General features: G+C 61.3%; 2 protein-coding genes and 1 long non-coding RNA gene across 10 annotated transcripts; 2 read left to right on the top strand and 1 right to left on the bottom strand.

The window, feature by feature from the left end:
• Positions 1-343: 343 nt before the first annotated feature.
• Positions 344-13799, top strand: MICAL1 (microtubule associated monooxygenase, calponin and LIM domain containing 1). Of its 5 annotated transcripts, XM_041468200.1 has the most exons (26): positions 345-732; positions 5111-5335; positions 5413-5691; positions 6358-6565; positions 6649-6756; positions 6926-7024; positions 7102-7257; positions 7463-7563; positions 7815-8072; positions 8460-8575; positions 8658-8784; positions 9049-9121; positions 9514-9664; positions 9738-9925; positions 10033-10139; positions 10223-10273; positions 10370-10447; positions 10781-10955; positions 11053-11135; positions 11244-11703; positions 11822-11913; positions 12078-12176; positions 12301-12394; positions 12472-12571; positions 12669-12742; positions 12847-13799. In XM_041468200.1, the coding sequence occupies exons 3-26, from the start codon at positions 5431-5433 to the stop codon at positions 12975-12977; spliced, it is 3390 nt and encodes a 1129-aa protein (XP_041324134.1). In that variant the 5' UTR covers positions 345-732; positions 5111-5335; positions 5413-5430; the 3' UTR covers positions 12978-13799. The 5 variants fall into 5 exon arrangements, with proteins under 5 accessions (XP_041324105.1, XP_041324124.1, XP_041324134.1 ...); XM_041468171.1 differs by having other exon boundaries at positions 344-732; positions 10370-10955; XM_041468190.1 differs by having other exon boundaries at positions 344-732; positions 5111-5340; positions 10370-10955.
• Positions 13800-13947: 148 nt separating this feature from the next.
• SMPD2 (sphingomyelin phosphodiesterase 2) lies at positions 13948-18672 on the bottom strand. Of its 4 annotated transcripts, none has more exons than XM_041468294.1 (11): positions 18607-18672; positions 17271-17365; positions 16736-16832; positions 16577-16653; positions 16235-16328; positions 16057-16146; positions 15648-15730; positions 15319-15451; positions 15143-15247; positions 14880-15036; positions 13948-14673 (listed from the first exon to the last, which is right to left on the bottom strand). In XM_041468294.1, the coding sequence occupies exons 2-11, from the start codon at positions 17318-17320 to the stop codon at positions 14330-14332; spliced, it is 1230 nt and encodes a 409-aa protein (XP_041324228.1). In that variant the 5' UTR covers positions 17321-17365; positions 18607-18672; the 3' UTR covers positions 13948-14329. The 4 variants fall into 4 exon arrangements, with proteins under 4 accessions (XP_041324228.1, XP_041324220.1, XP_041324237.1 ...); XM_041468286.1 differs by lacking the exon at positions 18607-18672 and adding an exon at positions 17724-18057 and having other exon boundaries at positions 17271-17444; XM_041468303.1 differs by lacking the exon at positions 18607-18672 and adding an exon at positions 17724-18057.
• Positions 17978-20954, top strand: LOC121354019. The gene is made up of 2 exons (XR_005955225.1): positions 17978-18079; positions 19213-20954. It is a non-coding gene; the product is annotated as an uncharacterized LOC121354019 (long non-coding RNA).
• Positions 20955-21218: the final 264 nt, after the last annotated feature.

Below are 21218 nucleotides of genomic sequence, written 5' to 3'. Positions count from 1 at the left end.
TGCTGTGAGTTGCCTGTTCTCAGCACACTGAGGGGTGCAGATGTGCTCCCACACATCCCCTGTGCTGGGGACAGCCCGGGCTGCCCACGGCCGTGGGTTTCTTTAGACCACATCCCCCTCAGCGCCACCACAGTCCCTGCTGTAATTCACATCTAACGCCCCTTTGCTGCTGCCCGGGGGACAATGCTGGGCTGGAAGGCACAGATCGGTGACCAGCCTTTCCCACGGCAGGCTCACAAACAGAGGGAGCTCTTTCCGACCGCTCGGTTTGGCACACACGCCCCGTTTCCGTGTCCGCCCCAGCCTCCCGCTGAAACACGGGTGGGTTCCACTGCTGCACCCGGAGCCAGCGGCTTTGCAGGGACCAGCAGAGCCCGGCCGAGCTGCCCCGGTGGGGGTTCAGCACCAGGATCCCCAGGAAGGCTCGGAGGGGCTGCAGATGGAGGTGCCGGGCTGCTCACCCTGCTCGCCATAGCCGCCGGCAGTGCCACGGGTGACTCAGGGTGACCGACGTGAGCAACGCGCGTTCGCCAGCTCGCCCCGTGTCCCTGAGTCACCGGCCACAGCCTCTGTCAAGTTGTCCCCGTGCGTCACAGCACCCTGGCCGTGTCACTTGTCCCAGCACACCGCCAATGTCCAGCAGCACCCCGAGCGCACCGCCACCAGAACACCCAAAAGCACCCGGCCAGCGGCGATCCTCGGTGACCCCGGGGGCTCCCCCCCCGCCCCAAGGTACCCTCACCCCGCCGGGACCGTCCCCACACGGAAATGGAAACGTAATCCCCGAAGTTTCCTCTCGTGGTCGGGGTCCGGAGCTGGCACTGGGTGGGTCCTCCCCAGGGTGGGTCCCCCCCCGGACCCTCCGGTGTCCCCAGCACCCTCCTGGCCGGTTTCAGCACAGCGGCACAGTGGGAAGGGGGTGAAGCCGTTTGGTTTCATCACCCGAATTTTTTTTGTTTGCTCGGCGAAAAGTCTGGTTTCTCACGCAAAAATACAAAAAAAAAAAAACCCAGCTGGGGTTGCGCTGTGCCGCTCGTCCCGCTGTTCCTCCGGCGCGACATCCGCAGCGGCACAAAGAGGGGTGGCCCGGGGGCCGCCCCTGTCCCGGCACCGCCCGGCCCGGGTCCCCCCGGCCGCGGGGGAGGGTCGGGCAGGCGAGGGGAGGGGAAGGCCGAGGAGGGGAGGGCAAAGGAGAGGAGGGCCGGGCCGGCAGCTGCTGCTTGCAGAGCCGCAGCTCGTTTCCTGCTCGCTATCGCCCGGCTGCGCCCAGCTCCGGTCCCTCCCCGCGCCCCGGTCCGTGCCTCAGTTTCCCCTTCCGAGGGGCTGTGGAGGTGAGTGGAGGGTGAGGATGGGCAGAGCATCCTGGGCGTGGGGAGGTCAGGGCGCTGCTGCCCCCCGGCCCCGTGTGCCCCCGCTCGGTGCCAGCATCCCGAGGTCCGGTCCCTCCGCCCGCCCCGCTGCGAGCATCGCTGCGCAAGGCGGGGACGGGGCTGACAAAACCGGGCGATGATTCCGCCGTGCTGGGGAGGGCTCAGACCCCCGAACCCGTGTCCTGCTTGTCCCTGGCACGCTCCGTGGCAGGGCAGCGCTTTTTCCCTCCCCGCAGCCCCTCCTGGGGGCAGCGGCGTCCCCCCTGCTCCATCCTCCCTGCTTTTCCCCTCCAGCCGCTGACCTTTGCTGCCCTCGGGACAAAGGGGAAGGAGAGCAGTCCCTGCTCCTCCTCCTCCTCCTCCAGGGCTCCCTTGAGTAGGATGGGGAAGAGCTTTGCTAAGCTCCATGAGGGATGCCCTGTGCATCATCTCGGAGATGTCTTTGTCGCAGATGTGTTGGGGTAAAGGAGAAGTAGGAAGAGGAGAATGATGTGGGGTGTGAAACCTGGCCGTGACCAGACTTCCTCTTTTTACCAAAATTCAGCTGCAAGAGGCAGGTCCTTCTGTGGGCTGGTGCTGGGCAGGGGAACAGGCTGAGCAGCAAAAATAGGGGGGCACGTTTGCTCCCCCCCAAGTGTTGTCTGTGCCCAGGGCTCCCCGGGACGTGGCCAGGCTGTGGTGTGTGGATCCCTGGAAAAGCTTAATGCAGGTTTGGTTTGTCCCCTCTCCTCAGCCCTTCCTCCCACAGCTCCATGCTGGGGCCTTGCAAAGCTGGGGTGTGCTCATGCACCCACATCCCTGCCTCACACCAGAGGAGCTGACAGAGATTTTCCCCTCCCTCCAAGGATTAAAACCCATCAAAATCAAGGCAAATTTCTGTGGCATTGGCCAGGGTGATCTCCCTGCCCAGTCCCACACCTGGGGTGTTTCTCCTGAGCACAATAACATTTGTAAGGGCTCCCAGTGCCTTCACCCCTTCCTGACACCCTCCCAGCTCAGCTGGTGGCTGAAAGCAAGGCTTTGGCCGAGCTGTTGGGTGGTCACAAGAAACCCTCCATCCACCCCTGGCCTTTCACTGGAGGGGCTCTCCTGGGGTCCAGCCCAGCTCAGCAGCCTGGCCTATGGTGTCCAGGCTGGATCCCAGACGTGGAACAGCCCATCCATGCTGGGAGCCTGGATCCCAGACCTGGAACAGCCCATCCATGCTGGGAGCCTGGATCCCAAACCCAGGACAGCCCATCCATGCTGGGAGCCTGGATCCCAGACCTGGAACAGCCCATCCATGCTGGGAGCCTGGATCCCAAACCCAGGGCAGCCCATCCATGCTGGAAGCCTGGATCCCAGACCCAGGGCAGCCCATCCATGCTGGGAGCCTGGATCTCAGACCCAGGAGAGCCCATCCATTCTGGGAGCCTGGATCCCAGACCCAGGACAGCCCATCCATGCTGGGAGCCTGGATCCCAAACCCAGGAGAGCCCATCCATGCTGGGAGCCTGGATCCCAGACCCAGGACAGCCCATCCATGCTGGGAGCCTGGATCCCAGACCCAGGACAGCCCATCCATGCTGGGAGCCAGCGCAGCAGCAGCGAGCCGATCTGCTGACAATCCTCCCAGCTTTCATCAGCTCTGGAGCTGTGTCCTTTCCCACCCTATTTCCATGTGCCTGGGAGCCACGTGAGCTCCCAAGCATCTTCCCCCACCCTCTCCCAAGAGAATGCTTCTCCTGCAAGGTCAAGAGGGAGACCCTGACCCACATGGCGGGATGAGGTGTCCCTGCTCCGGGGGTGCCCCCATGTCTCAGACCCGGCTGATGTCCCCACAGACATTTCTGCAGCCAACCAAAGCTGACATGAGATGAGTCAGGGCTGGCTGCACCCCCCCCTCCTCCCTGCTGCTTGCAGGAACAGTGTTAGGGGAAGAAATGCAAGAGGCTTTGATGGAAGGAGCAGAGCCAGAGGCAGCCTAGCACAGGCTGTGCCCTCCTCCACTGCCTCTGGCCTTTGTGGGCTGGAAGCTGGGGTTTTGTATCAAGCCTGCAGGAACTGAGCTTTCCTAGGAGTTTCTGACCTTGCTTGCAGTTCTCAAGGGGGTTTGAGTGTGCCAGAGAGCTGGCAGGATAATCCTTTCTGTAGGAAACTGTGTAACACAAGGCTTGTTGTTCTGCCTCCTCTGAGCCTCCCTGCCAGAGCGTTGGGGCTGCAGAGCTTTCCCAGGCAGCCCGCTGCCCCTGGCATCCCGTCCAGTGGGAATCAAGGCCGAGATGGGCTTTTTCCAGAGTCAGGAGCTGCTGAGGCTGGAGTAGATGCTCCCAGCCTGAGCACTGCCTTTGCCCCATCTCCCTGGGGCTGCTGTCGTGGCCCTGGAGGTGCCAGAGCAGTGACTTGAGCTGCTGGGGGACAGCCCATCTGCACGGGGCACTGGTGCCTGGCAGCCAGCTCTGCCTGGGCAGCCTCCCTGGCACAAGGATGGGTGGGAGCACTGCAAACTCCTTGGGGAGGTTCCCAGCGCTGCCTCAGTTTCCCCAGCCGCATCCTGTGTCGCTAGCAGCGCTCAGGGGAAGAGCAGAACTCTGTCCTCAGCTCTCACAGGCCTGTCGTGAGCGCATGGGCCATGTCCTCTGTCCCCACGCTGCCACCCCGGTGTGTGCCAGCCCCTGCTGTGCCCTGCTGGGTGCCTTGTCCTATGTCTGCCCAGGAAGGAAGGGGTTAAAATGCCCGGATTTCCTGAGTGTGATGCTGGAAGGGAAGGTGACCTGCAGAAGTGATTGGAGGGAAGGTGACCTGCAGAACTGCTTTGCAAAGCACAAGGGGGTTTTTTTTTTTGGTTTTTTTTTTTGGGGGTTTTTTTTTTTTTTTTTTTTTTTTTTTTTTTTTTTGCAAGTTCTGCTGTCGGGAAAGTCCTGAGTGAGGCTGAACCAGAAATCCAGCCAGAATTCGGCCTTTCCAGCCAAAATTTAAGCCCTTAAGTAACTCCTTTCTCCGCACACCCCCACCCCAGCCCCCTCCTCCTGCGGGCTGCCTAATTTATTCACGACATCCTTGTCCCACTGCCACCTTCCGGGTGCTGCCACGTGCCCACGGTGACACTCGGAGGGCAAAGAGCTGCGGTTCAAAGGTGGAAGCTCTGCGTCTTCCCGAGCTTTTCCAGAGGATCCTTCTTGGCAGCCCCGTGTCTCTGCCGTGTCCGTGCTGGGCTGGGGGAGCTTTTCACAGCCCTGGGCTTGGCCACAGTGGCTGGAAAAGGCAAAATTTTGTTCTTGGTGCTCGGGATGGCAAGAAAGAGGGCACAGGCTGGTGCTCAGGGCAGTGCTGGGAGAGAGAAGTGAGGGGAACTGGTTCCCTGGGAGATGCCAGGGGTAGGGGGTTTTGGGAGGCTTAGGGGGAAATGTGCTGTAGCCTTCCTCTCACAGCTTCTGTGGCACGATGGGGCTGCTTGTAGGGTGATTTGACTTTTATTTGATTTCCTCACCGGTGCTTCCTCTGTGCTAATCTGCTTCCACCCACTGCAGGAGTGGTAGAAGGGGAGGTGGGGGAAAAGGTCACCCCATTCCAGCTGGGGGATGGATCCAACCCCGCTCCCTCCAGCCACAGGGCTGGGCCTGCTGGTTCCTGCAGCAGCTGTGTGGCTGATTCCTAAAGCCAGGAGCTCCCTCCCATCCCCCCCAGTGAGGCCAAGGCTGCAGGGGAAGGAAGTGGTATCTTCTCTCCAAAACAACTCGCTCTGCTCTTGGCTGTTGCAGGTACCTGCTGCATGGAGGAAGCCACTCACTGCAGCCTCAGCCCTCCCCATCCCCTGCCCTGGTGACACCGTGGCTCTCTGGGGGCAGTGGCAGTGTGACACCGTGGCTCTCTGGGGGCAGCATCTGGGGACAGTTCCATCGCTGCTGCCACAAAGTGCCAATTTTGGCAGCGCCGTCACCACCCAGCGGCACCTGCAGCTGCGAAACCTGGCACTGAGACGCCAGGTCTGGTACGGGATGCGTTTTGGGGTGGGGATCCAGGAGGGTCCCCTCCCTGCTGACCTCTGCTGTCCCTCTGCCAGGCCCCTGGGTGACACGGGATGAGCGTGCCGGCCGACGAGCCGGGCAACCCGGCCCATGCCATCTTTGAGAGGTTCCTGCGTGCCGGGGAGTGCCGGGAGGTGCTGGGCTGCTTCCTGGAGCTCTGCCAGCAGCTGGGGCTGCAGGGCAGTGGGCTGCAGCTCTACCACGGCCTCAAGGCTGCCCTCAACTACTGGAATGCCAAGGCCCTGTGGAGCAAGCTGGATAAGAAAGCTGGGCACAAGGACTACGACCAGGGCACAGCCTGTGCTGGCACCAAGGTAACCGGGGTGTGGGGTGAGGGGTTTGGGTCTCTCCCTGCCCTGTGTCCTTGTCTTGGGTGAGAACATCCCCTGGGACACTCTGGCTCTCATCCCAGGAGGATGCAGGATGTGCCAGGCGGGAGGTTGATGGAGTTTAATGGGACAGGATGTTAATTAGCACTGCTCAGCTCCCCGTGGCATGATGCCACCTCAGTGCCACCCAGCCAGCAGCGTCCTTCCTCCTCCCAGCTGCCTCTCACTGGGGACATCCCATGGCAGGGCTGAGGGAACTGTCAAGCCCTTTCTGGGAGATAGGAGCATGCCAAGTAGGATGTCCCCTAGGGGATATAACCCTAACCCCGTCCCACAGGTGATGGCTTTTGTCCTGACTGCTGTGCCCCGTTGTCCCATCCCTGTGCAGAAGCTGTCAGGAGACCAAACCCAGTCAGGGCTTCAGCAGACCTGCACCTTATCTCACCCAACGCTGTAATTGCTGCCATTGCCCCGGGTGAAGGCAAGGTTCAGGGGGTGGGGGGCACGCAGTTTGCAGGGAGAATCAGGCAGAACAAGGGAATCTGAGGAGGGCCAGATCCTGACCCAGCAGGCGGGGAGGTGCCGGGGGGTTCACCCCAACCCTGCTTGGGGGCTGCCCACCCTCCTGAGTGCCGTGCCGTGCCGTGGCAGTGCCTGGTGGTGGGCGCTGGCCCCTGCGGGCTGCGGGCGGCCATCGAGCTGGCGCTGCTGGGTGCCCGCGTGGTGCTGCTGGAGAAGCGCGACTCCTTCTCCCGCAACAACGTCCTGCACCTCTGGCCCTTCACCATCCACGACCTGCGCGCGCTGGGCGCCAAGAAGTTCTACGGGCGCTTCTGCACCGGCACGCTGGACCACATCAGTGAGTTTTAGGGGGGCCCAGGCTGGCTGTGGGGAGTCCCAGCAGTCAGGGGGGCAGCCCTGAGGTTCTCCCTCCCTTCCCAGGTATCCGGCAGCTCCAGCTGATCCTGCTGAAGGTGGCTTTGCTCCTGGGGGTGGAGGTGCACACCAATGTACGGTTCGAGGGGCTTGTTCCCCCCGCGGGCAAGGCAGGTATGGTATCTCTGCAGGGTGGGTGGCATTCCTGGGGACAAGGACAGGGCTGTGGGTGGTCACTCTGATCCCCCCAATCGCTCTGCTAGCCCAAGGCATGCCTTTTTGGGGGAAATGAGATGCAGCTCCCTGGGGACCAGCATGTTGATGACCACCCCTCTCCCTGCAGGTGGCTGGCAGGCTGTGCTGCAGCCCAGCTCCTCTCCCCTCACCCACTACGAGTTCGACGTCCTCATCTCAGCTGGCGGTGGCAAATTTGTCCCTGAAGGTGACAACAGGTGTCCCTGGAACCCCAGGACCAATATGGGGGGCTGGGTGGGGGCTCACGCCTCTCCCCTCCCGCAGGGTTCAAGCGGAAGGAGACGCGTGGGAAGTTGGCCATTGGCATCACCACCAACTTCATCAACCGCCACAGCCGGGCCGAGGTGGAGGTGGCTGAGATCAGCGGCGTGGCCCGGATCTACAACCAGAAGTTCTTCCAGAACCTCTACAACAAAACGGGTCAGTGGTCCTGTGGTCCCAACCTTCACATGTGGGGTGTTGGGGGCTCCTGCCCCGCCTGAGGGAGCTGGAGGCTCAGCCCCAGGATGTCTCCAGTAATGGGGTGCATGTCCCCACGTGGTGCCCCATTGCAGGGGACGTTTGGTGTCTGAGCCCAGTGCTGGGACACCCCGTGGCCTTGGCTCAGCCCCTTCCCTATCACCAGGCATTGACCTGGAAAACATCGTGTACTACAAGGATGACACTCACTACTTCGTCATGACGGCCAAGAAGCAGAGCCTGCTCAAGAAGGGGGTCATCCTCCAGGTGAGAAGGGCAGGATCTCACATCAATGGGCAGCTGAAAGCCTTGCAAGTGGGATGCAAATTGTGGATGCTGGTTTGACTGCCTGGGGTGGTAGGGGCTGCAGCAGCTGTCACCTGTGCCACAGGGAAAAATCCTTCCAGGACACTGCGAGCGCAGTGGCACAGCTTCACCCTAGAGCTGTGGGACAAACATTGGGCTGAGGGACAAACATCACCTCCCACATCCCAGTCAGCTTCACCCCATCCCCACAGGACAAAGCGGACATCGAGAGCCTCCTGGCCCCGGACAACGTGAACCGGGATGCCCTCCTTAGCTATGCCAAAGAAGCTGCCAACTTCTCCACCAACTACTGCCTGCCCGAACTGGAGTTTGCCCTCAACCACCGGGACCTGCCTGATGTCGACATGTTCGACTTCACCTGCATGACGCGCTCGGAGAACGCGGCGCTGGTGCGGGAGCACAACGGGAGCCGTGTGCTCCTGGGGCTGGTGGGCGACTGCCTGGTGGAGGTGAGAGCTTCCCCCTCATGTCCCCATTTCCCTCTTCTTGCAAGATGCATTGGTTGCAATATATTTCCCTCCCACCAAGTGCTTCTCATCCGTTGCCCAGTGCGCTCCATCCTTGGGCAGGCTCCCAGCAGTGGCATGTTTTGGGGAGGTTATCCCCTTCTCCAGCCCCACCGGAGATTTGGGGTTGGTTCAGGATGGAGGAGCAGCCCAGCCGTCCCCAAACGCAGCTGCGTTGGCTGGGGAGGAGATGGCCACCCCTCCTCTCCGTGCGCGTCCTGCCGCCGCTCCCTCTTTCATCCCTGGCCAAGCCTGGCAGCTGCCAGCCTCCTCCCAGCTGCCCCGACCAGCCATGCAACTCCAGTTGCAGCTCTGCCTTTCCCTCTGCAGCCCTTCTGGCCGCTGGGCACCGGGGTGGCCAGGGGCTTCCTCGCCGCCTTCGACGCAGCGTGGATGGTGCGGCGGTGGGCGGCCGGGACACCCCCGCTGGAGGTGCTGGCTGAGAGGTGAGTGTCCCCACCCCGCTGGGCAGGGTCTGGAGCACGTGGGGATGGCAGCAGTGACGCCAGCTTTGTGCCTTGCACCCAGGGAGAGCATCTACCAGCGCCTTTCGCAGACATCCCCGGACAACACCAACAAGAACGTCAGTCAGTACAGCATCGACCCGGCCACGCGCTACCCCAACATCAACCTGCAGGCCATCAAAGCCAGCCAGGTACCTGGCCAGGTCCTGCCGTGGGACAGCCAGCCAGCACAGCCTCCCTGGCTGTCAGGGTGACACTAATTTACCCAGTCCCCTGTCCCCAAAGGGTGTGAGACTGAAGCTGTTAGCGCACAGGACATTGGATGTGTTGCTCATTGTGGATGGCAGAGAGTTCTGGAGGGTTTTGGGGAGGTGTCCAGGTGTCCCCTTTGCCAGGGCCACTTCCTGCATGGTGTCATTGGTGGTGACCCACCACTGGCATGTCCCCATTGGCAGGTCAAGGACCTCTACCTCGTGGGCATGGTGGAGGTGGACCACAAGAGGAAGAGCGACAACCGGCTCAGCACGGGTAGGAGCAACCAGTCCTGCCCCATCCCTTCCAGCAGCCCATGCCCAAGTGGCTACTGCCCTGGTTTTCCTCCCCATCCTTGTTTCTTGTTCCCTGGCCTGTGTCCAGCAGGCTGTCCTGGTGACACCAATGGTTTCTATCCCCTCTGCTTGTGGGGACACAGGCCCCTGCTGCCTTCTGGGGAGGAGGCTGTGTCCCTTCAGGCTGCACAGATGTTGAGCCATGAAATATTGACAGATGCTTTCTCAACATAGTCATTGAGACTGCTGGGGAGGGTTGTGGGGGGACAGGGGGTGTCTCGGGTTGCTCCCATGGGATCCCTTTCCTCTTAAAGCATGGAGTCTGAGGCAGGAGGTGGACTGGGGGGGTGTCCCCTGTCTCTGCCTCCCCAGTGGCCCCTGGAGCTGTCTGCGAAGAGCTGCTGAGCTGGTGCCAGGCCAGCACGGCTGGATACCCTGGCGTGGCCGTGACCAACTTCAGCACCTCTTGGACCAGCGGCTTGGCCCTCTGTGCCCTCATCCACCGCTTCCGCCCCGACCTGCTGTGAGTGTCTGGGAGCCCCCAGAACCCTCCACCCTGCCCAGCCCACCCTGATGGCAGCCGTGTCTCCCCACAGGGACTTTGACTCTGTGGACCCCCAGGATGCCATTCAGACCCACCAGATGGTGCTGGACGTGGCAGAGCAGGAGCTGGGCATCCAGCCTGTCCTCTCCAGTGCTGAGATGGCCACCTTGACAGAGCCTGACCGCCTGGACCTCATCACCTACCTCAGCCACTTCTATCAAATTTTTGGGGCCTCTCCAGGTGTGAGATTTTGGGGGGATTTGTCCCATCCTGAGCTACACTGGGGCTGGCTGGGTGCTCTCCTCTTTGCTGGGTGGGTCCCACCAAAATGGCCGTGTCCTGTGCAGAGGTGGAGGTCAGCAAGAAGCCACTGTCTCCCCCTGGCACACGAGGGGCCATCCTCTTCCTCAGCAAGCTGCAGAAGAGCCGGAACCTGGCACACAAACGTACCCAGGTGAGGGACCCCCACCCACACCCTCATGGCACACCAAAACCCTGTCACACTCCCCACCCTGACCGCCCCCTTTGGGTTTGCAGGACGGTGCCCAGAAGGACAGTGAGGCCAAGAGGAGCCGCAGGGACGCTGAGGTGGGTCTGCCCCAGGTGCCCCAAGGGGGCCCTGCTGGGGTGCAGCTGTCCTGGGGGGAGAGTGGGGGGCTGACCCTGCCCTTGGGTCACTTGTAGCTGGACACGGGGCTGGATGGAGACACTCCGGACAGTGCCCACGAGCTGCCACAAGCCACCGTGATGGACCCAGGGCAGGTTGGTCCTTGTGTCACCTTGGGATGGAGCGTCCAGCTCAGGGCAGGGGGGGCACCAGGAGGGCACCAGTGGCTGGCAGGGCCAAGCCAAGGGCTGGGACCAGAGCTGCACAAGCGAACGCCCACAGGTTCCCAGCTCCTCCCTGCCTGTTTCCTGACCCAACTGGTTTTCCGGAGCCAAGATTGCCACTCCCTCACCCATCCCGAGCGCCCAGACCCAGCGCTGCGAGAGGGGCAAAGCCCTGCCCGTGCCCCCATGGCTGCTGGCACAGCCACGGGGCAGGGTGGGTGCCAGTCCCCCGCTGCCACCCCTGCCTGTCCTCTCCCTCCGCAGCCTCCGAGGGACAGGACGGGGGAGAACAGCGACGCCTGCTACTTCTGCGGGCGCCGTGTGTACATCGTGGAGCGGGCCAGCGCCGAGGGACGCTTCTTCCACCGCGGCTGCTTCCAGTGCCGGCGCTGCGGGGCCACGCTGCGCCTGGGCGACTACGCCTTCGACGAGGAGGATGGTGAGGCAGCTTTTGGGGTGAGGGAATGCTTGAGGCACGGCTTCTCCACCTTGCAGGTTGTCGTATGAGTTCACCCCCCTCCCCGCTCTCCCCTCAGGTAATTTTTACTGCTCGCTGCACTACCCCAATCCAGCCAGCATGGATCTGCCCCGGGATGAGGCTTCAGCGCTGCCTGATGGGGTAAATCACCCTAAAGCCCTGTAGGTGATGGAGGAAAGGCAAAATGTTTAGGGGGGTGGTTGGGTGTGGCCCTGTGCTGCATCACCCCTCTGCTCTGCTCTGCCGTAGGATGCTGATGCTGCTGCCCACCCGCCCTCAGATGCTGGAAGGTCGAGTGTGTCCCCCATGGAGTGGGCACCCAGTCCACCTCAGCCCACCCCAGCAGCCTCACAGGCAGGGGAAGAGCCTGGGGACATTGAGGACACTGCGGATACTGGTGACATGGAGGAGCAGGAGCTGCTGGCACAGCCTGGGGGGGATGTGAGGGAAGAGGAGGTTCCCAGAGCAGAACCCCAAGGGACAGCAGAGGAGGGTGAGGAGAGCGGGGGCAGGAGGAAGATCGTCCTTACACCGCTGGAGAAGCTCAGTCTGTCCACGCTGAACCTCACCAGTGAAGCAGAGCCCGAGCCTCCAGTGAAGCCAGCTCGTCTGCGGCTCCCAGCAGCACCCGAGGCCCTCCCTGCCCTGCGGCAGGGACAAGGCGCCTGGGAGGAGGAGGAGGAGGAGGAGAAAATTGACATGGAGAAAGGTAGGTGGTACAAACTGGAGTGTCCAGATGAGCAGAGCTCTCAGTCCCTGCTGGACCCTGCTGTATCCTACATCTTGCTCATGAGGAACCAGCCTGAAACAGATCTTTTCTTGGGCAGATTTGGAGGACAGTGACAGCGAGGAGGGGGAGGAAGAGGAGGAGGGGAAAGAGGAGGAGCAGGACACAGGCCTTGGCATCGTGAAAGAGTTGGTGAGGATTTTCCCCAAGTGATGGTGGCACCACCAGCACAGGTGGCAGCTGGGGCTCTTGCTCCTCTCACAGAGGCATCAGGTCTGGCTCAGCTGTGGCTGCCAAGGCAGGAGGTGCCTGGTGCAGGGACTGACCCCCCTGCCCGTGCCACCGTCCTTTCACAGTACCCAGACCCCAGGGAAGAGGAAAAATTCCCCACCTGGAAGCGTACATTGGCCCGCCGGGCCAGGGAGTCCCAGATGAAGAGGTTCTGCAAAGCCCAGGTAACCCCAGAGGGGAGAGCCACGTCCCCAGCATGGCACTGCACCCTGTCCCTTCTGTCCTGCTGCTGGTGGCCACGTGCTGGCAGGTGCTGGCCTGCAGGTGGGTGCTGCCCTTCTCTTACAGGCCATCCAGAGGCGGCTGGAGGAGATCGAGGTGACGTTCCGGGAGCTGGAGCAGCAGGGCATCAAGCTGGAGAAGTTACTCCGGGATGAGAATGGTAAAGCCAGGGTGGACAGAGCACTGTGACCCTGCAATGAGGGTCTGCATCCCACTGACCATTCCCCTGTCCTGCAGAGAGCCTGGCTGACCAGCAGACACAGTGGACAAACCAGCTGCTGTACCTGGTCCAGAAGAAGAACAATCTGATGAGCGAGGAGTCGGACCTGATGATCGCGTGAGCCTTGGGGGATGCTCCCTGGCCGCTGTGGGGGCTCAGCTCACCCCAATCCCCTGCCAAGCCAGTAGCCAGCACACTCTTTTCCTCCCCACAGGGTGCAGGAACTGAAGCTGGAGGAGCAGCAGTGTCAGCTTGACGAGAAGCTCCGGAGTTACATGAACAAGGAGGGTGAGTGCCAGCACGTGCCAGGGAGAGGATCCCTTTGCACGGTGCAGGGAGCAGGTCAAGGCTTGTGGCCTTCCCACCTCTACTCTGGCCCCTTGCTCCCACAGATGCCCTGAAGACACCTGAGGATGAGAAGGCTGAGCAGGACATCCTGAAGCAGCTGGTGGAGGTGGTGAATAAGCGGAATGTCCTCATCCAGCTGCAGGAGGAGAAGCGGCTCAGTGAGCTGCGGGCTTGACCCGCACGGCCCTGGGGCCACCAGGTCCTCCCCAGGGACCAGCAGAGTGTGAGTGAGTGAGTCCTGGGCTGAGCACCACCCTGAGCTACCTCTGGAGGTGGCAATGCCCCAGGTGCCAGCAGCTGCTACAGCAAATCCAGCTCCCTGCTTGCCAAATCTGTCACGGAGGGGCCAGACCCGCTGGTGGATGCCCACGCGAGAAGCACTCAGCCTTGGGGGGCTGAGAGGGCATCCTGTGCATGGCTGGAGTGCCTTTGCCTTGTGCTGCCTGGAAAACAAGACTCGCAGGGGACTGCAAAAGGGGGCTGTGGTGGCTCCCAGCAGCAAGGAGGGAATGGCCACCAGAGGCAGATGCCATTTGTGCAGGGGCACCTTCAAGAATGGTCCCTCGAAGCCACCCTGGGACATCCTTCCCAGCTGAGGGTGTCCATGCCCGTCTGGACTGTCCATCTCAAGGGACATCTGGCTGTACAAGTTGGGGCCAGTGACAGACAGACTGGGCTGGTTCAGCTGCTCTGCACCACTGCTTTTGGATGCCACGTCCATGCTGTCCCCAGCTGCTGCAGGAAACCAGGGTCAGAACCCTACCACGAGCCCCCTGAGCCAGGGAAGGGCTTTTTGTCCAGGAGCTCCCATGGGAATTGTGCTCAGGACGAGGACAAGGGACACCAGTGGCTGTGCCCTCCTTGCCCCTTTGGGATTTCTTCTGCTTGGCAATGCCACGCTGGCCTTAGATGCCCCTGGAGTCCCTGGCTGTTGCCTCTGTGGCCAAATGGTGCTCATGGCAGCCCAGATGTGTTGGGATGGGGGTCCCAGGCATAGGTTCCTCTCTTATCAACACCACCCTGTGCTCAGCCTTCATCCTGCCATTCCCCTCAGCACCTCCTCCAACCCTCCCTGTGTTTGTAGCAGCCCTACAATCCTGCTGCAAACCCCCTCCCTTCAAATAAAGCCCCCCTGACCGGGTGCCAAAGATTAAAATATTGCCTTTATTTTCCATCAGTCAGGACTGGTTGCCAGAACAGCCACCAGTGTAAACTTTGAGGCCACCCCAGGCAAGGGGAGCCTCAGTGTCTCAAGCCTTCCAGCCAGGCCAGTGGGTCCCTCCATGTACAAAAGAGTGTATTTAAAAAGACATCAATAAAAATCTGCCTCCATTGTGGTTCTCACAGGGGTCAATGCAATAAATCTACCCCAAAAACCTTCATTTCACCCAGAGGCAGCTGCCAAACCTGCACTACTGCATTGGCTGCAGTGCTGCTCGCCTAAGACCTGAAGTCAGCTAAAAACAAGGATGAAAAAGGGGACGTGGTGTGGGCAAGGGGACACTGTGGGACACCCAGAGCCTCAGCTCAGCCTTCACTGGGACGCTCCTGCAGGGCCCGCAGCACCATCCACATCTGGTCCTCGGTGCCGTGCAGCATCTTCACCTCCATGGTGTGAAACAGGTGCAGGCCGGTGGCGAGGACGAGGACGCCGAGGGCGAGGAAGGCCAGCAGGCAGAAGGAGAGCTTGGGGAAGGGCTGATCTGTGCCCAGTCCAGCCAGTGTGGCCAGTGCAGCTGCAGCCTGGAGCAGCAGCAGCAGCAGGGCCAGCACGGCCATCCTGCCCGAGGAGTAGCGCTGCCGCCGCGCCGCCTGCAGCCCCACGCCCACCTCTGTCCGTGCCTCTGTCACCACGTCTGCCAGTGCCAGGTCTGTGGGGACAGCGGCCCCCAGCAGGGTGAGACCCCCACGTACCATCCCTACACTCCCCATAACACCCCAATACCCTTCTCCCCATCCCCAGTGCTCTGCAGCCCTCTACAAGCAGCACCACAGAGCACAACATCCCCAAAGAGCTCCATCCGACTCCACCAGCCCCCAGCACACAGCGGATGCTGGCAGCAGCCCCCCGACTCACCAGCTGTGCCAAGGGTGGCACCTGCAGGCTGTCCCTGCCTCTGGATGTGCAGTGTTGCCATCACAGCTTCATGGTCTGAGAAGGGGATGTCCACGCCTGGGGCTCGCCCCGTGGTGGTCTTCAGCTCTTCACATTTCACCGTGAAGCTGGAGATGGCCTGGGGGAGGGGACAAGGGGGTCACAGCAGTGCCTCACCCCCAGCACTCACAGCTGGCGGGCAGACACTCCTGTTACCTTGTAGAGGATGCAGTCAGTGTAGTTACCTTGTAGAGGATGTAGTCAATGCGGATGCCCAGCGGGAAGGGCAGCAGCTCTGCCTTGTCAGTGAAGCAGTTGTCAGGGACAAGGGTGCAGCCGTTCTTACAGCCCTGAGACAAGAGCCTGGCTGAGCTGGGGGCTCTTGGTGTGCCCTGGGACCCCTCTCAGCTCCTCAGCTCACCTCAAAGTGCATGGCCTCAGCAAAGGCGTCCTGCAGCCCCGTCCAGCCACGCAGCAGCCGGATGCCCACATCTTCAGGGTGCATGTTCAGGTCCCCTCCCAGCAGCACCACATCTGCTGCCTTTGAGGTGTGTCTGTGGGGACAGGGGTGGCTGTCCTTGCCTGCCCTGCCTGGCACCCGACTGGAGTGACTGGGACCTGCCCAGTGCTGCTCCACCTTATTCCCGACTGGGACTGGTGCAAATGGGAGCTCTCTGCAGTGCAAGCCCCAGGGGCAGGGGTGACCACAGTGTCCTGGGGGCCTGCAGGGGACACCCCACGGCTGCTCACCGGATGAACTGTGCCAGCTCCCAGGCCTGCACCAGGCGGTGGGGCAGGTAGGCGTCCTTGTCCCGGCAGTACTCGGCGTGCAGCTGGAGAGAGAGGGAAAGCAAAGGGGCTGTGACTCCTGCCCTGCTCCCAGGCCCCTTGCAAACCCACCCAACCCCTCCAAACAGCCCCTGCCAACACCTCTGTCTTTATTTCACCCCCACTGGGGAGAGCATGGGATGCTCACCCCAGTGCACAACCAAGTTATGGGTCCCTGCCCCGAGCAATATTTTATTAAATCAGTGCATAGTCCAGGGCAGAGGGTGGAGAGCAGGGTTAAAGCAAGGGAACAGTAAAACAGGAGTATGGCCACTCATTCCCCTCCTCCCCATTGTTCCCCCCATGCTGGGCTCCTCCCTGGGTTGCTCACATGGGTGACGTAGACGTTGAAGATGATCCCTGAGATCTTCATAATGACGAGACCGACGGACTTGCCGCAGAACCAGTCCCCGTGCTGGAGCTGCCCAAGGGGAAAAAGGGCAGGTCAGGGCTACCGAGGCTCCGTGGGGATGGACACCATGGTGCCACGTGCCCCCCACCCCACTTACCATGTAGGGGTACCCATTCAGTGAGTACTGGTAGAGGAGCGTGTCCAGAATGGGGAACCTGGAGAAGACGCAGAGGCCACTGCCGATCACCCCACTGTGGAGGGAAGAAGCACAGTGAGGAGACCCCAAAACCTCTGCCTCGCCCTAGCCCTGGGCCAGGACGACCCCCCAGGTTCCTGGATCCCAGTGTGCTCCTGTGGGCACTCCACTGCCCAGGCATGGGGTCTCCCACAGCAACAGAGGACCTGTAGCAATCTCTGCAAGTGGCAAACCCCAAGGACATGGCACAGCCCTGGCACTGCCCCACAGACAGCCCCGGGGGGCTGACCTTGCCCTTCTCACCTGCGGAAGTAATGGGAGAAGGGATAACAGCCTGCTAGTTTCACCTTCAGGTCACTGTAGTCCTGCTCGCTCCACACCTGGAGGACAGACGGACAGGCTGAGAACAGTCATGCCCATCTCCCAGGCTGGGAATGGGCACTTGGCTCCAACTGCCCTCACCTCCTGGAGCAGCACCAGGTCAAAGCCCTCCTGGCGCAGCGTGTCCCCGATGAGCCGGACGCGCTGCTGCCGCCGCTTGCTCAGGTAGCGGATGGCCCTGCCAGAGAGGAGTGACAGTCAAAGCCTGGTGGGGACAGGGTCATGAGGGCTCTTGGGGCCACTGTGACCCGAAACGAGGGAGGGAAACAGGGCTCCAGTACCAGCAGAAGCAAATGGGAAAGATGGGAAGGGGAAAGGGCTGTGTGAGGACATAGGGACAAGATGCAGGGAGGCTGTTTGGGGACAGCTTCTCCTGCCTGCAGAATTGAGGCAGCTTGGGGTGCAAATGGGGGGTTTTTCTGGGGCTAACAAGCACGGAAGGGACAGGAGGCACTACCCAGCCAAGCACCTCATGACCCTCTGGGGCAGAGAGAGTGGTGTGACTCCAAAATGAAGGGGCCACGAAGTTAATCCCAAGGTGGGACCCCACCCCCAGTGTGGTGCCCCCATCTCCCCACACACAGACTGGCACGGACCTGGCCAAGCCTGGACTCACCAGCAGTTGAGGTTGAAGATACGGAGGCGCAGGGTGGGCTCTCCCTCCATCCCGGCTCTGTGGGGTCAGCGGGCAGCGCCGGGCAGAGCGGGGACCTGCAGGGAGCGGGCAGGAGTGGGAGCCAGTGCAGGCTGCAGGACAGAGCCAAGGAGCCAGGCTGGGAAGGCGGAAGGGCTGAGCCGAGGCAAAGGAAGGAAGGAAAATGCTTGGGGTGCTCCAGGCCTTTCCTGCACACAAGGACCATCCCGAACCCTAAACTGTCCCCATACAGGGATCCATGTACCCAAAGCACCCATGGGACCCTACATCCAGTGGCTGGGGACACTGGTGGGCCAGGGATGGGCTACAGGGCTCAAGCCCTCTGCCTTGTCAGTGAGTTGTGCTCCAGGATGGACTTTCATCCTGGGTTCAAAGTGGAGCTGCGAGGCACGGCCATGGAACACAGTCACGCACCTCCCCACTCGGGAAGCCCACGGATCCTTCTCGGGACCCCAAACCCCGGCGGAGCCAGCAGCTCCGGAGCAGCCCCAGCTCTCCGCCAGCACCGCTTCCCCCCTGCCTGACCCCGTGCGATTGTCTAATTTCCGGTTTAGAAGCTAAAAAGAGCAGTCCCGGAGCTCCAGGATAGCGGTGCGGGCAGCCGAGCTCTGCCTGCCCCGGCGGGATTCCCCGGCGGGCTCATCCCGTTCCTGAGCCGCGTTAATTAATGCCGGCGGCTTCCAGCGAGGCCGAGCCCCCAGGGGCGCTCCCCGCTCCCCGAGGGCTGCGGCGGGGACGGCAGCGGGACAGCGGCGGGACAGCGGCAACAGGTGGAGCGGGGACACAGGAGAGCGGGGACAGGAGCGGAGACACAGGAGAGCGGGGACACAGGAAACAGGAGAGCGGGGACGGGAGCGGGACAAGCGGGCAAGCGGAGCAGTAGGAGGAGCGGAGCTACAGGAAGAGCGGAGCCGCAGGACGAGCGGGGGCGGCAGCGGGGAACCGGAGGAGCTGCAGGAGGAGCGGGGAGGGCACCGGAGCAACAGGCGGAGCGGGACCGGGAGCAGCGGGGCCGGGAGGAACGGGACCGGGAGGAGCAGGACCGGGAGCAGTGGGACCGAGAGCAGCGGGATGGGGAGGAACGGGGCCGGGAGGAGCAGGACCGGGAGCAGCGGGGCCGGGAGGAACGGGGCCGGGAGGAACGGGGTCGGAAGGAACGGGACGGGAGCAGCGGGGCCGGGAGGAACGGGGCCGGGAGGAACGAGACCGGGAGCAGCGGGACCGGGAGGAACGGGGTCGGGAGGAACGGGACCGGGAGCAGCGGGGCGCGCAGCGGTCGGCGGGGCCGAGAGCGGACCTGCGGCGGGCCGGGAGCGGCGCGGGGCCGCGGGACTACGCGTCCCGGCAGGCAGCGGAGCGGGGCGGAAGGGGCAGGACCGGGACCGGGGCCGGGGGGGTGAATGGGGCCGGGAAGGGTGGAGGGAACNCGGGGTGCTGGGGGATGGCGGGGTGCGGGAAGAATAGCGGGGTGCGGGCGGCTCGCAGGACGGGGGAAGCGGCTGCTGGTGAAACACGAGTGTCCCTGAGTGGAGGATGGGGTGTGTGACCAACAGCTGAGACACCGCGAGCAGGGCTTGCAGGGGTGGTGGTGAGCGGTGGGACAGAGCATCCCCTCGGTCACCCTGTGGTGGAGCGTGCGACCCCCTAAAAGTGTTCCTGAACCCAGGGATGCTGCGGGGAAGCGTCTGCCGTGGCCAACCCAACTTTTCCCAAGCAAATCCTGCAGCAGTGATGCAAACTAGAGCAAAACACAGCAGGATGCAGCATCCTGGTACCCAGAATTGGGGTCCCAGCCAAGGGGTCCTGGCTGTTGAAGGAAATCCCAAGAAATAAAAAAAAGGAACTTCAGAACTGTTTGAGCCAACCCATGAACAAATAATTTTAATGGTTTTTTTTTCAGCAGACCGTAGTTTTCTTGGAGCTCCACAGTCTCCTCTCTTTGAAGTTGGACAGATACAGTAAACACAACAAATATATGATACAACCCATCACAGCTGGATTAAAAAAAAATACACAAAAAATATAATACATAAAAAAAATGGATTTTTAACATTGTGGACTGACGCAGCTCTAAAAATGGTGATTGTAACCCTGGTAAGCTTTACAAAGTCTTTAAAAAAATAAAACAGTACTTCATGTGAAATTCATAAATACACTGGAGGCGAACGGAGGGGCTGGGGGAGTTGAGAAAGTGTCTCTGGGATCATGACTAAACCCCAGCCAGGGCTGCTGGGGGCAGCAGTCTGTGTGCGTGGGGTGCAGGGTGAGCCCTGGGCTCGGTGCAGGCAGGAGGGAGGGAGGGATGGAGGCACAAACCGGTCCAGTTAACAAAGAGCTTCGTCCCCCATCAGGGCTGGGAGTGGGCACACGCCTGTGGTTTATGGTGGGGGAGTTTTGAGTTTTCATTCCCAGAGTTTTAGATCAGTGAGTGAAACAGAAGGAAAAAAAAAAAAACAAAAAAAAACCAAAAAAAACAAACCCCAAAAACCTACAAAACAACAAACAAACATGCTACATATGAGAACTTGGCCAGAGAGGCCCAGCACAGCCCTGGCATGGTTTGCCAGTGCCTGGCCTTGGATTTTTCCCTCTTTCTTTCCCTCCCTGCTCCGTCTGCCCTGCTCACTGAGCCTGGCCCGGGGCTGGGATGGCTCTGCTCCTTCCCTCAGGGATGGGTGGCTTTTCCCAGCAGCAAGAGGTCGAAGTCCCCATGCCTCACAGGACACGTGGCATCAAGGCAGCAGCCAAGGCACCTTCCTGAGCTCTGGGGCTGTTCCTGCTCCCTGCACTGAGCCTGACCCTGCCCTGTCCCCCTCCCAAAGCAGCCGCAGTGCCCCTCAAAACACTCCTGCCTCCTTCCCACTGCCTTCACTCCCCTGCCAACATGAGAAACCCATCCAGACCTGGCCACCCCGGGCTCTCTGTCCCCCTGCCAGCCTCCTGCCACCCTGCTCCCCTCCACTTCTGTCCCTCTGTGACCCTCCTGCAGCCCGGGGTTGCTTTCCCCAGACTCTGCCCTTGCAGTTGCAGCCTCAGGACTGGGCACTCTGCCTTGGTTTACTTTGGGCTGCAGCCACAAAAATACCTCCAAGCTGACCCAGTCCCTTCTCCTGGCTCCCCTCCTGGTCTCTGTCCCCTCTCTGTCTCTGTCCTTTCTGTCCCAAACTCTTGGCCCTGCATTGCTCAATGTTTTTCCCTGCACCTCCCTGGCCACTTCCCGCAGGATGCAGGAGAGTGGCTGGAGCAGTTTGGAACAGTCATCGCAGAAAAAAGGCAAAAAAAAGGTGAAGGAACAAAAAAAAAAAAAAAAAAAAAGAAACAAGGAAAATGTACATACACAAAATAAATCAGGCAATCTGCCCTCACTGCTCTGTACTCATGACTCCCCAGCAAGCAGCCACAGTGGGGACACTGAGCCTGGGCCAGCCCCAAGTGCAATTCCTGAACACAGCACAAGGAATCCCCCACAAAACCCAGCCAGAGACGGAGGCACCCCAAACCTTTCCCTAAACAAGACACTTCCCATGCAGGGTGGGAGGGCAGCCCCTGGGCACTGCAGAGGGCCGTCAGCCTGATTACAAGCATGGTGTCTTTTTAAAAAGTATTAAAAAGCACTTTCATTAAAAAGAAGAAAAAAAAAAAAAAGTTAAAAAAGGAGCCATAAACCCCCGTGGTTTGCATTGTCAATGCCCTCATGCCTTCAGTGGTTCCCAGGGCGTGGAGAAGGAGCATCCCTGGGGGTGGCAGTGTCCCCCTGCTCCACCCTGCCCGTCCGTCCCCCCGTCCCCCCGGGCTGTGCCAGGCGCTGCCGGTGCCGCTGCCGCTGCCATGCCCATCAGTTTCAGACCTGGCACGGTGCTGCATCCTCCTGACCGTCAGTGCTCGCTGCTCTCCTCTCCACTCAGGACC

The sequence above is a fragment of the Pyrgilauda ruficollis genome, unplaced genomic scaffold, assembly GCF_017590135.1.
Source record: "Pyrgilauda ruficollis isolate IOZ18807 unplaced genomic scaffold, ASM1759013v1 scaffold100, whole genome shotgun sequence".
NCBI lineage: Eukaryota > Metazoa > Chordata > Aves > Passeriformes > Passeridae > Pyrgilauda > Pyrgilauda ruficollis.
The sequence above is the reverse complement of the archived record's forward strand: the minus strand, read 5'-3'. Positions and strand labels throughout refer to the sequence as shown.